At 44.6% G+C, this 13,350-nt stretch overlaps 1 protein-coding gene across 1 annotated transcript in view; it reads left to right on the top strand.

Moving 5' to 3' along the window:
* LOC117761171 (receptor-type tyrosine-protein phosphatase T-like) overlaps nucleotides 1–13,350 on the top strand; it is a 152,834-nt gene that overhangs the window by 55,228 nt on the left and 84,256 nt on the right. The window contains exons 3-5 of the mRNA XM_034584837.1: nucleotides 9,010–9,170; nucleotides 9,498–9,608; nucleotides 11,376–11,457. Of these exons, the coding sequence (XP_034440728.1) occupies nucleotides 9,010–9,170; nucleotides 9,498–9,608; nucleotides 11,376–11,457 (354 nt within the window). The remainder of the gene's footprint in view (nucleotides 1–9,009; nucleotides 9,171–9,497; nucleotides 9,609–11,375; nucleotides 11,458–13,350) is intronic.

Below are 13,350 nucleotides of genomic sequence, written 5' to 3' on the forward strand. Positions count from 1 at the left end.
AATATTCAGGATCACGGCTTCTCGCCCCGTTTCTTTTAATCCATCTGATGATTCCAGAAACCTTGACACCTCGAGGACTGTTCATCTTATCGGTTTCACACTTATCAAGTGTATCGCTGAGGGCCCGAGAAAGTGCAGGGATGAATTTGCTCACGATTTAGACGCGCGATACGTTCGATTTGAATAAGCTCTGAGGCGATGCTCTGTAGGAGCCGCGGCTGGGAGTATTCCAGTGTGAGATTGTTGTGTGAGTTGTGTCTAATGGAGTTGTGTCGTTGTGCGTTTGGCCCCGTCGACGTGTTGCTGACTCCGTGACACAGTCGTTCTGTTAACCCACAGAATCAGGGGGACGATGATGGATCCTCGTCACTGAGCTGGTGTGAGTCTGTGTGAAAGTGCTGAGGTGCTTCAGAAACCAGCAGGTTCCTGCACCGGAGCCAGATAGTCACACTCAGGGTCCCTGAACTCATTCAGAATAAACCCTCTGCGGGAACAGCATCGCCCTCCTCTGCATCGTTCTATCTCCCGTGAGCACGATCACCGTATTGATATGCACGAGGACCTCGGATTCTGCTGGTTTTTCTTTGTTTGCAACATCGTGCTTCGTGTTCCCATTACAACCAGTTTGTTACTGGCGGCCTCTGAGCATCTCCACTCCATCATAAAGCTACTTACTCCTCCTCACGGGCCCACCTGGACTACTTGAGGCTGTCTTTGTCTTTTCCGAGCTTTGGCTGGGCTGCAAACGACTGAAGCTTTGAGTCCGTGACGTCCCCTGAGACGCTGTGTGCGATGTTCGGCTGAACAAATAAACTTGACTCACTGGAAACGCTGTGAAAACAAATCAGAAGGTTTGAAGAATGTTTGCAGGGGAGTGAAAGACGATTGGATCCGTTCACACTGAAGACAAAAGCCAGGTGTTAATGAGTGTTAACGGGTTTCAGTGGAATATCTGGTGAGTTAGGGAGTGTGATTCACAACACGGCACTTTGGTAAATACTCACATTACAGCCTCTGAAAATTCACGTCCATTGTCCTCGTCACAATTCAGCCACGTTTCCTGAAGACACAGAGTTTGTTGCGGGAGAAAATGTGACAGAAAAGTACGAAGAAGTAGAGTAAAAGCCACAGGAGCTGCGTGACAGACGTTTCCAGGCCACATGTGGACGCACCTCGTCTCACCGCGCCCCCCCCGCCGCCCTCCCCGTCGAAATTACAAATGTAAACCGAGCTGTGAGATGCTGGAGGAACTGTAAGAGAGCCTCGCTCGGGGCTCGGAGGACGTCTTAATCCAAGAGACGACAGACACAAAACGCCCGATAAGGAGAATGAAAGAGAGACTTAAGAGCTACACAGCCCAAAAACCAGCAGACTTTGAGTGGAGACCCCAGGGAGCCCTTTGAGCACATCGCACTCTGTGAACATCTTGCCTCCACGTCGTGTTTCACCAGAAAATCTGGGGACGTAATTGATCTATTAAAGAGCGGTTTAGTCTGCGCCTCTCTCCGCTTTGCTGCACAAACTCCTTTCATTCCTAAAACCTCAAAAACGCCGTTGTTTTGTCAAAAAAAAAAAAAAAAAAAAAAAGTTTGTTATGGAGCTTATGTAGATAAAGTTTCTTTCTTCTTTCTTCTCCAGGCGGCTGAGAATATTGTGTCGTTTCGTAGAGATGTAGATAAGATGCAAGACATTCTCATGCATGCACGGTTACAAGCGGCGCTAAATCCTCCTTGTTATGTTCTGGATGCTTTTATTCCAAACCTTGCAAACCCAGGTGGAACTGACCCTTCGCCCTCTCAGCCTCAGAACTCCGATCAACCCCCCCCCCCCCCGAGCTCCTCTTCTCGTTTTCACAAACATTTGCTGTGTGATTGCGGTGTTTCTTTTTTAAACTTCCCCTTTGGCCCCCAGGTATTTGCAACACGTCCACATTTGGTTTTTTTCCTGTTTTGCACAAATGAAAAGAGCCGACCTCAATGTAAACCAACGTGAATGCATTATAATGGAGTGGAAGCTCTTTTGTGAGGTTTGTGAGGAGTGACAGGCGCACACACAAACACACACACACACACACACACACACACACACACACACACACACACACACACACACACACACACACACACACACCATCTGCTCCATTTGCCGTAATAGGGGTAAATTAATTAGAGTCTTTAAAAGCTTTTTTCTTTGGGCTCATATTGGAAGTGAATGTTGAGGTGTCTGTGTTTACAAGCCACAGATGATGGAGGGAGACGGACTGAGGGGGAGAAGAGGGGGAGGGAGAGAGATCATGGCTGAAGGACAGAGGGATGGAAGGATTATACACGAGAGGAGGAGGGTGGGAGGTGTGGACGGTGAGACGTTCAGATGGATGAATGAATGAAGTTGTTCTGCCCTGATAATTATTGATTTGTCACTTTTCACATTGTCACAAGGCTCAGAGACACAGGCTGAGAGATGATCCATGACAAACAGAAGAAGAAGAACAATAAGGTTGAAGGAGATGAATATCTGGATATAATTAGAAGCTCTATGTGCACATACCTCTGTCAAGGCTTCTGTCATTAATCATGACGCCCGTCATATTGTAATTTGTCCTGCCACAGTTTGTGCTTGTGCTTGCTTGGGCTATTGTCCATAAAGTGTTTACTGTCCACGCAGACAGTCAGACGTCATGGTTTCAGCTGCAGTCGTGCACGTAGCTGCGTCCATGCAGTTCTCTCTCACACGAGAACTTGTCTTTCACTCTTTAGTCTGTGTTGCTGTCACTTGAACCCCGGCTACCACCAGGGAAACGCTGCAGAGAAAGTGAAACTGGATCCAACACGTTTTCTGTCCTGCACCGAAACTCAATGTGTTCAACCTCAACCGATACCACGTCCATCAAGTTTCATGGTCATTCATCGAGGAGGTTTTTAACGTAATCCTGCTGAGTCACAGAGAAATATAAACAAAACCATTTACCTCCTAAGGTAAATGTGAATATATGAAATAAATGGATATTTCTTTAATGCAGCACGTTGAACTGGATATGGTCCAACTGGACGAGGGACTATGAAAAGGCCACAGAGGGTGAGATGGATGACGAGGGTAAAGAGACAGAGATGAAACGAATGAGTGTTGGAAGGAAACCAAGTGAGGACGAACAACCCCCCCGAGTGTGTGTGTGTGTGTGTGTGTGTGTACGTACTTACACACCTGTATGGACTATAGAGGTATTTATCCTTCAGCTTTATTTGGATGGGTTCACCCAGTGTGTGTGTGTGTGTGTGTGATGATGACAATGCAGGCCCATTACCCATTGAGGACACACAACATATGGGTTCCAACACCCAGTGTGTGTGTGTGTGTGTGTGTGTGTGTGTGTGTGTGTGTGTGTGTCCTCAGAGAGAATCGTGTGCACTACATGTGTGAAATGGGCCAGAGACCAATGTGGTGTTTGTGTGTCTGACTCCAGTGATTCCTCCGCTTCGCGTTTCACGATGAAGAAGATGATGAAGATGAGCCCTTCACACAACAACACGGTGTTTTGTCATCCATGGGTCACGTCTGCTCCACAGCTGACACGCTTGTTATTGTTCCCCCCCCCTTCTTTCACTCCCCTCCACCTTCCCTCTCATCCCTTCTTCGTCTCTCACGTCCTCGAACTCAGCTGTCACTCATTTTACGACAATATTTAGAATAATTATTCAAAATTCACGAACCTTTCATCGTTCTTCCCCAATCTCTCCCTCCCTCCCTCCCTCCCTCCCCCTCTCTCCCTCCCTCCCTCCCTCCCTCCCCCTCTCTCCCTCCCTCCCTCCCTCCCTCCCCCTCTCTCCCTCCCTCCCTCCCCCTCCCTCCCCAGCAGTAGAACGTGTCTGTGTAGTTAAGAACATATGAAACAACCTGGTGCTGCTAATGGAGCAGCAGCGGCAGCCGGCACGTCACCAGATGAAGTAGAGAGGAGGCGATGGTTGTGTGTGTGTGTGTGTGTGTGTGTGTGTGTGTGTGTCTCCTTAGGGCCCCTTCAACTGTGGAAGTCCCTGTGTGTGTGTGTGTGTGTGTGTGTGTGTGTGTGTGTGTGTGTGTGTGTGTGTGCACTCTTGTTTTTAACTAGCATCCCACGCACAACCAGTTCTTTGCTCCTGTAAAGGGACTCAGTTAACTCCCCTTTCCTCCCACACACACACACACACACACACACACACACACACACACACACACACACACACACACACACACACACTCCCAGTGACACATTTACACAAAAATAGAAAAACACACACAATACTCTCATGGTTTGACGCTGATTTCATGTTCCCCTTTAATAAGGTTAACACATTGCTGCCTTCTTTTAAACACGTGTATACTAAAAAAAACACGTCATATCAATGGAACATGTGGTTTTTCACATGTTCGACTCTTTTTGTATTTAACTCCGACACGAAGTAGAAAGAATCAGATTCTGGATTCGCTCTCTGACACAAACCGGATGGAGGACGTTGTTTTTCAGAACTTAAGGAGATGAAGATGCTGATAAAGTGAAAAGCTGCCGGATAACGACTTCAAACGTGTCGTATTTATCTCGTTCATCGAGATCAATCAGTCAAACTTTGACCAAATCCATTATTTCCTTCTTTACTCTACGGAGTTAAAAAAAAAATAATAAAAAGCTTTCAGAAAAACAAACCGCGGCAGCAGCTCTCGCTCTTCCATCGCATCAAACGCACCACAATTACTTTCAAAGTGTTCAAATCTGTGGTTTCTATCCCACATATTAATCTCGTTATCTCAAAAACAAACCGCCGGCAGATAATTAATTACGAGACTTTAACGAGACAGGAAGTCAGACGCCGACTCATGCTTTGATTTCAACGTTTTTCTGCAGATGTGTGTGTGTGTGTGTCTGGGTGTGTGTTCTTTGTGTGTGTTGGTGTTGACTGTCTGGCCTGTATTACTATCGATCTGTGCGACCCACCTTTTGTATTGATTTGAGAAACTCCCTCTATTAACCAGGATTTCTCATTTCTCTCTCTCACACACGAGGTCTGAGGAATAAATATCTCAGTCGTGTGTTTCCAAACATTTCTATCACACACTTTTAAAGCCTTTGCAGCTCAAACAACTTTTATTTCTTTGCTCTTAATAATCAAATCTTTCTTACAAATCATGAGCCTTGAATCTGAAGATTCAGATTCTGACCTTTGAGATTCAGCACAGACGTCAAACGACCATCAACAGGTTAGATGATCTGATGTCGGTGAAAACACTTTTGTATTTGTCATAATCCAAGAATTAAACTGAGTCCTATAAAAAAATTATCTTTAAATATCAGGCAAGACAATAGTTTTTTTATTTGGTAGTTTACGTTTTTTGAAGGTTAAGAACAGAGGATGTTGGAACCAAAAAGCCCAAATAAAATCAGAAAATACTTTCTGCTAGAAGTACTTTCTTTTGAGGTACTTCTTCGAGAGACAGTATAGTTTCAACTATTAACAAATATACAGTATGACAAAAAGATAACGAATTCACAATTTGCATTTTAAGGAAACGTAATGTTTGTGGATTACATTTTCTTTTCAACGTAATAAAACGTTGAAGCTGAATTTAATCAGAAATGTGCCAACACAAAATTTGATCCATCTGTAGTGTCTCCAGCATGAATTAGTTTACATTTTTATTATTTTTATAAAGGCAAAATTAATCTAATGAGTCTGTTTTTAGACTAATTTGAGAAATTATTTTCAAAAGAAAATGACGACAACACACGTACAATATGCACACACTTGCAGTTGTTGTGTTGTTGTGTGCGTGTTTATCAGAAGGACACTTACTATTAGAGTGTGATGTGCACGTGAGAAGCTGTCGGATGAAAGAACAGTAAAACCAATTTGAACTGTTTCCACTTCACCGTGCTGGTGTGAATCCCTCTGTCGTCCCTGTCAGAGACTTCTTCAACCCCTTTTCAGTCTCTGTGCATCGGCTGAAACTCTCCTCAGCAGACACACACTGGTGTGCAGACCCAGCGCAGCAGCAGGGGGGTTAAATGCTTTGCTCAGAGGCACTTCAGCGGCTGGAAGACGCTGCAGAGGCTCCGGCTCCGTTTGATGTTAGAGGGCTTTTGGAAAATAAAAGATAAATCTCAGATTCTCAGCAGTATTTGTGAAAACAGCCGGTCTCGTGTGTGCTGGAACGTTTGTTGCACCGAGTTGACCCAGTTATTTTGATGTGTGATGTGTGTGTGATGTGTGTGTGTGTGTGTGTGATGTGTGTGATGTGTGTGTGTGTGTGTGTGTTGACATGGCAGACAGATTCATCAGTTTTTCTCACATTAACAGATTGCTCCTCTCTGACCTCGCAGCTGGGAAACAACGTGTGAAATGAATGTTTTGTGCGCTCGTGATTGTCTGTCGGTGTGTGTCTGTGTATGTCAGCATGTTTCAGTGTGTGTCTGTGTTTGTCGGTGAATAAAACGCATGCTCGTCCACGTGTGAGTGATGTCAGGGTCTAAAAATGGGTCTTTGTTGTAACCTTATTTTTGATCCAAACATGATGTGTGTGGGATATGTACAGTGTGTGTGGTTGTGTGTGTGTGTGTGTGTATGTGTGTGTGTGTGTGTGTGTTTTGAATCTGCAGTTACAACCTTGTCTTTTCACTATTACCACATTAGCACACACTGTACGTGTGACTTGTTGTGCAATGATTGTGTTTTTAATGTTTTTGCAGAAAACACAACAGATGTTTCTTACTCCAGCTTTAATGATCACAAACATAACACACACGTCAAATAAACTAACTTTATCGAAAACAAGCGAAACTACAGAGCTGTTTGTTTGTGTGTGAAGGTTGGACTGTGTGTGTGTGTGTGTGTGTGTGTGTGTGTGTGTGTGTGTGTGTGTGTGTGTGTGTGTGTGTGTGTGTGTGTGTGTGTGTGTGCCTGCAACGAACTCCTTCAGTGACTTTTGAAGCAGTGACTTCAAAAGTCACTGCCCTGCCCTTTAAAATCAAAATGTCATGACATCCAAACATCCCACAGTTTTCTTGTAATGTGCAAAAAACAACCGAATGAGCAAACACAACCAGTAGATGTTTATACTTGACTTTTTATTCTACGTTTCTTTTATCGTGTCGTCTGTATTTCACATCATCTCCCAATGAGAGCAGAGGTGTGAGACTAAAGATCTTTGTTAACATGTACGTCACAAAAACATAACAACGTAAAACTAGTGATTAAACTGACTGAGGGGCACAGGTCGGGTAGATGCTGTTCAAAACAGAGAAAGAACAAAAGGAGAAGTTTCAGAATGATTCAATTATCTACATCGATCCACAATTATCTGGTCACTAAACCAGTCCCGGTTCCCAGGACGTCTTACTGGTCTCGGTTGAGTTCCCAGTGCACAGGATGGGAAGTAGATTAACCTACAGGAGCAGGTAGTTACATCCGTGGCTTCAATACAACACAGATGAGATCCAAATCGTATTCAGCCGCAGAATCCTCATATTTAAAGCTGCTGTCTCCCCCCCGCCCCCCCCGCCCCTCGCACACATTCTTCTTCTTCCTTTCATTCTTCATTAATTCAGCAGTGGAGCGAACGTGCACACACGGCCCCTGTGAGCAGCTCACAGCCACACCTGCTTGATTCACTATTCCTCCTCCTCCTCGCGCCCTCTTGCCAAACAGCCTCCCAATCACTCAGTCCGGCAGATGGAAGTCGGCCAAACGGCCCGACCCATAAAAGCTCTGTCCTGTGCCATAAAGCAGAGACTAAAACCCACTTAAGCCGCGGGTTGACAGTGGAAATGTGTTTTACGTCGTGGTTCAGAACCCCCGGGGGCGTGGATACATTAAGATCTTCACACACAGCTCTGGTAAATCAAAAGAGCTTGAGATGATTTAGCTGCTTTTCTTCTTTTTTTGGGTTGCATCATTCAGCGTTGGCAGAAAGTGGCCTCGCCAATTTCCGCTGCAAGATTTTTATCTAACAAACTCAATTTGCGGCAGATTCTCACCAAGAGACACTGATCTGTGCAATTTAACACACTTTAAACTCGACGCTCTCTCAAATGATTCTTTAATGGAGACGCAGGATGTGTGTGTGTGATATCGTGAGGAGGACGTCCCCCGACGTATTGACACTAATGGCTTTGTCCCCGTTCAGAGACGAGGGCTGCGTCCTTCATGGGCCACATAGGCCGCGTCCTGTAAAAAATAAAAAGCCTGGGACGGGAAATTGGCCTGAGAAGGATCCACCTGTCGGATCCTTTGTTTCTCAGGAATGGGGGGGGGCACATGACATGACGCAGCCTAGTTCTGCTGCTGTGACGCGATCGCTCTTCAAACGCTGCCCCTGCATTGAGACGCAGCTAATGTAGTGTAGGATTATGTAAAGTCTATAATCATATATATTCTTTTAAAATAGGAACAGCCAAGAATGAGGTTTGGATTAAGTGATTCAAATGGCAAAAACAACAGGAAACTCAATTTACAGTAAAAAAAACAGCAGAGTTTATGCAGAACTTGTTTCATTATATTCACTCTTTATGGTATTTATACCTCATAAAACTACTTAAAGTTTTACTCGCCTGCTCACGTCTTCGCTTTACTTGGATACTTTGCATATTTACTCCCGCACAAAATTATCTTTTTATGTAGTTTTCATATTTCACATCACTTTCACTCATGATTCCGCTTCTTTACTTGTCTTTATCTTTGTGTACTTGCTTTCTAATTTGTTTTATCTGTCCCCAGGATTTTATTGCTGTGTTCATTGTTATGCACAAACAGGGTTATGATTTGTGATGATTGACACATCATTAGTAAAAGTGCTTTTATCCAATTTGCCTCTCGTTCACCGAGTCACCTTCAGCTGCCAACGTGTCGAGGACCCTCTGGCTGATTGTGTCGGGTTCGAGATCACGTTCTCACTGTCCCTGCTTCTCCTGTGTGTGTGTGTGTGTGTGTGTGTGTGTGTGTGTGTGTGTGTGTGTGTGTGTGTGTGTGTGTGTGTGTGTGTGTGTAGGTTCCTTCATGGTGGTGAACGCGTCGGGTCGGGCCTCAGGGCAGAAGGCTCACCTGTACATGCCCACCCTGAAGGAGAACGACACCCACTGCATCGACTTCCTCTACTCTCTGTCCAGCCGCGACGGAGCCAGCCCAGGAACACTCAACGTCTATATCAAGGTGTGTGTTTCTGTGTGTGTTTCTGTGTGTGTGTCTGTGTGTGTCTGTGTGTGTCTGTGTGTGTGTGTGTGTGTGTGTGTGTGTGTGTGTGTGTGAGGGACTGACAGGCTGGGATGGATTGACACAGGAAGGGGCTGATAGACTGCAGCAGGTAAACTAACAAACAGGCATCTGGTGTCTGTCAAGGAGGGATGGAGCTATCACTGAGAAACTGTGCGTTAGTGTGTGTGTGTGTGTGTGTGTGTGTGTGTGTGTGTGTGTGTGTGTGTGTGTGTGTGTGTGTGTGTGTATCATTCTCATCTATCTCTCCTGTGTGCCGTCCTGCAGGTGAATGGAGGTGCTCAGGGAAACCCGGTGTGGAACGCCTCTGATACCGTCACTGAAGGCTGGGTAAAGGCTGAACTGGCTATTTCTACCTTCTGGCCCAACTCCTATCAGGTATAACACACACACACATGCACACGCACGCACACACACACACACACACACACACACACACACACACACACACACACACACACACACACACACACACACACACACACACACACACACACACACACACACACACACACACACACACACCAATGTTGCCGGATGTGCGATTATTTTTATAATTGTACGATAATTTTGCACAAGTCCTTCCTGTCTCATGTTTCAAAATAAGAGCCTTGTGCCTTGAAAAGCATCGTTTGCCGTAACTAAATCCCTTCAGAATCTCGACACATGCACACACACACACACACGTAGTCACATGCACACGCACACGCACACACCCTTTTCTTTTTGTTTATACAGTGATTATTAACCCGTTAAATCAGATTTGATATGCACATGAGACAAAAGAAAGACATATTACACAGTAAGTTACATTAAAATAAGTTAAACGTAACATGTTTTTATAAAACTAATGATCACAAACAGTGTAATCTGAAAACAAGACACATATGCATAAAAAAATACAAACGTTGTCACCAACATCAGCTCTGGAAGTTTAGCTGAGTTCTAGAAACTGAAAAGCTAAAACCTGGTTTGTTGGAGTCGTGAGTAGAAAGACGAACAACGGGATTCTTCTCTCTTTTCGTCATGTTCTTTTAATGTTGAAACACAGAACTGGCCCTGTTAACGACTCACTGTGTGTGTGTGTCTGTCTTTGTGAGGTGCAGAGTCACCCCGCTGTGTTATTTTATTGAGGAAGCACAAAAGCGACCGTGTTTTACCTAATGACTGAGCTGTGTTCAGGAAATGAAAGCACCCCTGTGTCACACACACACACACACACACACACACACACACACACACATCTGAGGCACCGTTGTAATCAAAGTCACTTAAATGTGTGTGTGTGTGTGTGTGTGTGTGTGTGTGTGTGTGTGTGTGTGTGTGTGTGTGTGTGTGTGTCACTAATGAGGAGCCACCTTCCATCGAGAAATGACACTTTCTTTTTTCTAAAAGAACCAAAACTTGGTGATTTTAAATTACAGACTATTGTGAGAACGAGAACAAACTTTTAGGACAAACTCTGACTCTCGTCTGAACAGGATCTCGCTAATATGTTGTGAGCAATTTATTAGGAACCCCCCGTGCACCTGCTCCTTAATGTACAACAGTGCAATGTTCCAAATCCAGCAGATATCCGGGTTTCGGTAAAGGCTCACATCCAGATAGTGTTGCTTCAAGAAAAGCTCCTGCAGCATCTTGGACTTGTGTAAACTTGACATGCGTGTCAGAGTCTTTTCTTTGAGGGAAAGAAGGAGAAGAAAGTGTCTTCCCAGAAGTCTTTAGTATTCAGACTGAGTCCAGTTTATACAGCTGAGGATCCTGACAAGAGCAGCACAGAGGTGTGTGTCTGTCTGTGTGTGTGTCTGTCTCTCTGTGTGTGTGTGTGTGTTCATAATATGTGTTTGTGTATGAGTAAATATGTGTGGGTCAGGAGTGCGCAGCCCCTTGACAGCCCCGCTGACTGCCTGTCACCCGGAGAGTGTCTGTGGAGGAAATGTAAATGTGAGAATAGAAGAGGAGGAAGAGGAAGATTGACAAAAGAAACACAAGAGCAATTATAAGAAAGAGAGACTAAAAGAAGTGACAGAAGAGAAAGGAAGTTATAGATGGAGAAAGACACGAGAGATGGAGAAGGATGGGGGGGGGGGGGGGGGGAGAGCACATGCAGAGACTAAAGGGAATTTCTCTTTCTTTCTTTCTCAGGTTATCTTCGAAGCCGTGTCCGTCCAAGGCCATCCAGGTTTCATTGCCGTGGACGACATACGTGTCCTGGCCCACCCCTGCCGTAAGTGACTGAGCACGTGTGTGTGTGTGTGTGTGTGTGTGTGTGTGTGTGTGTGTGTGTGTGTGTGTGTGTGTGTGTGTGTGTGTGTGTGTGTGTGTGTGTGTGTGTGTGTGTGCCCCTGCACAACTGAGGCCCCACTGTGCATCGTCTGCTTGCATCAGCTCTCTCCCTCTCAGACACACACACACACACACACACACACACACACACACACACACACACACACACACACACACACACACACACGCAGCCTGCAGACAGATTGCAGAGAGGCAGGAGGAAGGTCCAGACTCAGGGTCTTCATCATTCATATCTGACAGAAACACTAACACACACAAAAACTCTGAACTGCTTCGTGCAACACTCGGTGGTTTGTACTTTCACACATCGTGTTGCACTCAATAAGTCTTGTTTTAAAAACTATGGCAGAGAGTTTTAATAAGTGGAGGAACATATGTAATTTAGGATAAAACAACAAAAGAATAAATCCCCCCACAGTTGTTTTAATTGTGATAAATGTAAACAAAGCATTTGGGGTATTTTTCCAAATTTGATGCAAATGCTCAATTTGACATAAATTAGATCAACTGATTAGATTTTGGTCAAAGGTCAAGGTCACAGTGACCTCATGTGATTTGTGTCACTCATATCTGGCAACAAGAATCAGTTGGACTCAAGGATGATGATTAGAATTTGGAGGTCAAAGGTCAAGGTCATTGTGACCTTACATAACTATTTTTTTGCCTTGTGAACATATTATCTTAAGAACGTCCTTAATAGAGTCCTTTCAAATTTGGACGAGATGCTCAGTTAGACTCATGGATTAATTGATTAGATGTGGGTGGTGAAAAGGTCAAAGGTCAGTGTAACCTCATATTACTGGAATGTTATATAGCAGCAACACCTGATGATGCAGCGACTGTGTTTGTTGGTAAAGGAATCAAACTACAGGACAAATATTCAGTTTTTACTTCTGTCTTTTTCTGATAGTTTTTTTTAACTACTTTTTAAAGTATAGCTAATTTGTTCCCATCTCTAATTATCAGATTAGTCTAAGTGGTGAAGTTCATCGTGAAGAGGATGAAAGTATTCAGACTCAAAGAAATGAAAACATCAGGGTAAAGAGAACAAATATCAAAATGAAGAAAGGTTACCCGAAAAACCTTCACATCCAAGTCCTTGTCATTTGCAACCATTAGCATTAGCGTCAGTGCGAATTATCATCGTTAAATGATGGATTCGTACTCCGTCGGGCTTATCTCTGTCTGCAGACAGTCACAATTCAATTAACCAGTCGCAGGCTGGTCTCAATGTCAAGACAAAGTCACAGGACGACCGTCCCACCGTCGGCCGGCTCATCCGTCTTGTAGCCAATCCCGTGGATTCCTGTGCCTCGCTCCAGACGTCCCTGTTTGGAGTAGATTATTGCAGTTTGGACTTTTGGAGCCCGAGAGGCATTCGGTTTCTTTGTGTCTGAAACCGACCCAAGCCGGACGTAGATTGATCAGCTAATGTGACCCAAGTCCCAACATCATTTGAAAACTGTCCCGACCTGATTTGTCCCGACTCAGGTCAGGTTTCCACTCTCTAATCTGCGAGAGAGCCATTTGGTGCAGGTCTAAATAAAACTCAGGATCTAACAGGTTTAAATTGGGCCTCAGTGGAAGTTGAACCTTGTAATGGGAGTATTCAGACTCTTAAAGCACTTGGTTAACGTTGGTGATGGAGCCTGGCCTGTTTCAGACACATTATTTACAATAGATTCAACCAGAACCTCCATCCTTCCTTCATCAAAGTGCTTCTGTTGCCTAAACTGAACCCCAGTCAGGTCTCATGGTGCAAACCCTGGTCTCTAGTGTGACAGTCACACACTTTAAACACTCGGCCTCTGCA

The sequence above is a fragment of the Hippoglossus hippoglossus genome, chromosome 5, assembly GCF_009819705.1.
Source record: "Hippoglossus hippoglossus isolate fHipHip1 chromosome 5, fHipHip1.pri, whole genome shotgun sequence".
NCBI lineage: Eukaryota > Metazoa > Chordata > Actinopteri > Pleuronectiformes > Pleuronectidae > Hippoglossus > Hippoglossus hippoglossus.